At 31.5% G+C, this 5,008-nt stretch overlaps 1 protein-coding gene across 1 annotated transcript; it reads right to left on the bottom strand.

The window, feature by feature from the left end:
* Positions 1-1,094: 1,094 nt before the first annotated feature.
* Positions 1,095-4,258, bottom strand: LOC131939373 (uncharacterized). The gene is made up of 4 exons (XM_059297659.1): positions 4,235-4,258; positions 3,405-3,421; positions 3,254-3,290; positions 1,095-2,324 (listed from the first exon to the last, which is right to left on the bottom strand). Exon 4 carries the CDS (start codon positions 2,105-2,107, stop codon positions 1,397-1,399), a length of 711 nt encoding a protein of 236 aa, XP_059153642.1. The 5' UTR covers positions 2,108-2,324; positions 3,254-3,290; positions 3,405-3,421; positions 4,235-4,258; the 3' UTR covers positions 1,095-1,396.
* Positions 4,259-5,008: the final 750 nt, after the last annotated feature.

The raw sequence follows: 5,008 nt of genomic DNA, 5'->3' as shown, positions 1-5,008 counted from the left end.
GTTACACCAAATACTTAACTTTACATCAAAATCCTTAACTTTACACCAAATATTTAATGTTACACCAAATACTTGACGTCACACTAAATACTTAACGTCACACCAATTACTTAACGTTTTACCAAATACTCAGCGTTACACCAAATACTAAAAACTGTATGTCACACCAGAAGAAACTTTTAACTTGTATATAAAAAAATTTAAACTAGCGGTGCCTGTTTTTTAAAAAGTTAAGCAAGTTTAGCAAGTAATTAAATCTATATAAAGTTAGTTAGTAGTAATGAATAAAAACAGTTCGCGAGGTCATTATGACTTTGTAAAAATGCTTCGTAAATTTAAATAAATGGCTTCACAGCTTTAAAGACGATTGGGAGAATGTCTTGCATTAAATAAAGGCGCAAAAACCTGAGCAACAAGTCGAGAAGAGCCAGATGTTGCCCCTGTGTCAGGTCCCCTCTCTACACAGCTGATGGACCCAAGAGAGTGTCATTTCCTATACAAATTGACATTAGCTGAGTGACAAAGGGTGAAACGTTAAAAGAAAAAAAATATATTTATACTGCTCAACCATTTTGTTTATTTTATTCAACACATTCCAGGTTGGATAAATAATTTCGGAACAGTATAAAAGTAGAAACATATAAAATTGCAAGGTACGTGTTATACACATACTAATTATTTCATAGGCTTTTATTTGAAGTAGCTTTTTTAGAGAACTGTTAAATGCATGGGATGGGAGGGGAGAAAGCCATTCAACTTGGACACCGGACGGGGTCTAAAATTCCTATATATTTTTCACTAGACGACATAAATTGCCCCCTTTAATGCAAATCAAGCAACGTCTGCAAACATCACATATCATGCAGATAGATACTAATGATAACCAACAAATCAAGAATTACTAATTAATTTGTAAGCCTTAAAATTTAATAAAAATCAAATAAATTACAGCATTATTACGAAGGGAGTTGTGGACGGGATCGTTCAGACACATCATCATAATGTATAACGTGGATTTCTCAACAATGACGATTAGATAGGAATGACTGAACAGAAGCAGATGATTTCAATCAATAGTTATTGCACAAGCTCGATAGACACGGACAACTTCCAGAACTTAAATGAAGACTTTAATACATTCACAACGACAGACGAATACATTCACACCGTAGAACAATATTACGAAGATCGCCCTAACCTATTTCCCTCAACAGCTATATCCTTACGTAGCTCGCCACAATCGTTTATTAATTTAAATCATTTTACAATACACTCACATATTCTCATACCCTTGCAATACCTACAAAAAAAAGCTACATCCTTACGAATTTAAAAAATTAAAATAATGATTAAGTAATGTGTCTGCTTAAAACTACTTAGAAAATAATAAACGTGACTAAACGTTAGCTGTTACACATGTTAAATAAATTTCATCCAAATTGAAAATGTTGCCTAGAAATTTTGTCCTCTCAGATATTGATTGTTTTATATGGTCATATTTTACAGATTCCAAACATTTCTCAAAATCTTCGGATATTTTTTTGCTACTGTTTTCTGCAATCCCGGTTTCACATATTTCTGTTAAACAAAAATCGATAAGGAATTGGATGTCTTCAAATCTGCTTGTTGAAGGATCCATTATAATCTTCAGATTATCCCAGTTTTGACGTAAACATTTTTTTCTTTTTTCTCTCTTTTCAGCTCTTTCGTTACTTTGAAACAATAAAGAAATGTCTTGGATAATGTTTTCCAGCAAAATATCAGTGTATAATTGTGATTTCTCAAATCGCATTTTAAAAGAATTATTCACGTACAAATAATTCATGTCAACAACAAAAGTATGTATGATACGACACACATCTGGATTGGAGTCATACACAAAACACCTTCCATCGCATAGATATTTCAATTGTTTAAGTTCTTTTTGATAAAATGTTCTTTCCACGTCTTCTACTAAAATTAAAATTAAATAATTGAGCACATCTTTTCCAAATGCATCAACTAGCTTGTAAATAATGCGATTGGCTTCTTTGTATTCTTTAGCCGTAAAAACAATTATAAAGGCGCTGTATCCTTCTGGGCTTAGACAGATAGAATTGTTCAACATTTTAAGATAATGTGTTTTATCGTTTGCTTCATATTCAGGAACATTAACCACTTTAAAGATTCGATCTTTGAATTGAAAAAAATCCACTTGGATTATTTTATTGTATGTATCAAATCTTTCACTCTTTCTTTGGAACAGGTTTTTTGTAATGTCGAATTCATTTGTATTGCGTGTTCTTAAAAGTAATAAAACTGACTTCTCATCGTCAAAGGCTTTTCTGAAAAAATAGACATGTTAACAAACTATTGTGTGCAAAACTTCCATACGAAATGAAAGACTCAAGTTGGTTATATTGGCTTATGACCGAACGTTGTGCCTTGACATGAACGTCAAGTGGTTCACCGGTAGAGGCTGCAAAAAGACTGACTAATGCCCACTAGTACAGGGGTCGGCAACCTGCGGCTCGCGAGCCGCTTGCGGCTCTTTTGACGTCCAGATGCGGCTCTCCAGCTCCTTGCACAAATATTAATAGTTATATAATTTCATTTTTACTGAACGGTGGGGTATGACTTTACCCTGCGTTCAGTGGGATGGAAGATAAGCCTGGTGAGAACCAAAGGATAGAAGCGAACGATGCAAGTTATTCAAACCGATATCCAAGCCTGTTAGAAGGCGTTTGCCGTGTTGAGGACTGACTGGCTAATGGGAGACACCTCCTGAGCCGGTGATATCCGTAAAAAAAATTAACAGCTTCTAAAGTGATTGTTCTAGAATAATTATTATTTGATTACTAATTCTACAATTCTGGCGAAACATGTCTATGTTTTTATATGAATAAATATTATGTAATATTTAAAGCTATTTATTTTAAATAACAAATAACTTTATTTACCTAATCCTAATCAAATACCGAATATTGAACTAAAAATGTTGTGGCTCTTTAAAAACTGGGAAAGTTTGTAAAGTGTAACTTTGGCTCTTGCGTATCAAAAGGTTGCCAACCCCTGCACTAGTATATCAGGAGTGAAAGTAATTGATATCTCTTATTAAGTTTAAGTGACAATGAAAGAATGCTAATTTTTTAAATATCATAAAATATTAGGTAAGGCAATAAAATTTATTTAAATTTAATGTGTATAGTATACTGTTATATACGAAAGAAATTTAATATGTAATATAACTAGTGTGTATTTTGTCAATACTTACTTTGAAATTAGAACAGTTTCAGTAACGTCTATCTCAGCTGATTTAGATAAAAATGAGTGAAACGTAATTATAAAATAGTATAATATTAAAAATGCATTACAAACACTTAATATAAAAAAGTCTACTTAATTGCGTTTAATGCATTACTTACTTTTATTGGTATCGCTTCTGTGAAAAGTAGAATTCGAAACAGTGTTAAAATTTGGCAAGATTTTATTGTAATATTATGAGGAATTTTTGTTGTTAGAAAATTTAACATTGCCGTTATTCCGTTCCATCAATATTTATCAAATTTAATTGTGTGTGTGTGTTTATTGAATTTCGTGTTATATGGGGTCACCCATAAATGACGTCACGAATTTATTTTTGACGATTTTTACCTCCCCCCTTCCCCTCCGTCACACGTCGTCACAAAAAGCCAGACCCTCCCCCCTAAAATGACGTCACACCTCAACCTACAACCCCCTCAAAATTGCAGTTGAATTTTTTTTAAACATCGATATTTTTCTAAAATCTTGTCTAAACTATTACAATTTATTAAAACAGTTATCTAAAACGCGAAATAACGTCTAAAATTCGTTTTCTAACGTTGCTTTTTTATAATGCAAAAGTGTGACGTCGCAACATCTGAACCCCCTCATCACACATAGTCACAAAATTACGGACCCCCTCCCCCCTACGAGTGTGACGTCATTTATGGATGACCCCTATTCTAATCTACACTGAAGTGCTTTATTTTAGAGTTAAATGTATTTATTTCTTTAATAAACAGACACATTAATTACTTCAGTTTTCATAGATATTCTCTTTTCATTACAATGTTTCGATCGTTGTATTGTTGTTAAATAATTACAAAAAGGTATTTGATTTTTAAATTCATCTTAACAACGAAATAGTAGTTTACACTATTCAATTTACAATATAGTAGTTACTTACGTAAAGGAAACTACTATTTCTTTTTTATTGCTTTTCAATACTTACTTTGAACAAATAAAGGCTGCATTCTCCTCCACAGTGTATGTTGCAGCTATATACACAAATTATTTATATATATTTATCAACAAATATATATATATATATATATATATATATATATATATATATATATATATATATATATATATATATATATATATATATATCTAATATATAAAACTCAGTTCTGTATGTAATGCATTTGTATATCGTTGGAATTGTACGAATTTAAAAGTTAGAAAATTATCGTGCGCATTTGTCTAAATTTATGAGCTAAAAAATTACTATTGATAGTGTTGGGAAATAATTTTCATTTTTCAAATTATAGTAATAATTGTCGGCATGTTCATTAAACACAAGTTTTAAAAAAAATATCATCTTTTACAAAAATTCTAATTATGTCTTTATTTAGTCCTATTGCACTTACTTCCCTTTGATAAATTAGGAAAAACACAATTACTTCCCTTTATAAAACCATTGCATTCCGTGAAAATAATTTACTTTTTAATTACTTTGTTTTGGTGTTGGGAAAAAAAATAATTACATAATTAGCGGGGATTGATCAAGTGCAAATGTTGTAGGTATTTTACGGATAAGCTTGGAGTATTAAAATTGTTTATTAAATTGAAACAGGCGCGTTCGTTTAAGTGAGTGCAAAAGACTGTGAATAAGTTGGGGTACTATAGTCGTTCATTAAGCTAAAACAGGTGATTCCGCCCCGGGCGTTTATGTTCGCGTTAGTGTTTTCTTTGTGTTTAGGTGGGTTTGCGTTAGTGGTTG

Source organism: Physella acuta, unplaced genomic scaffold (assembly GCF_028476545.2).
Source record: "Physella acuta isolate Inbredline_101_S28 unplaced genomic scaffold, ASM2847654v3 ptg000276l, whole genome shotgun sequence".
Classification (NCBI taxonomy): Eukaryota; Metazoa; Mollusca; class Gastropoda; family Physidae; genus Physella; species Physella acuta.
This window is presented reverse-complemented; position numbering and strand designations above follow the sequence as displayed.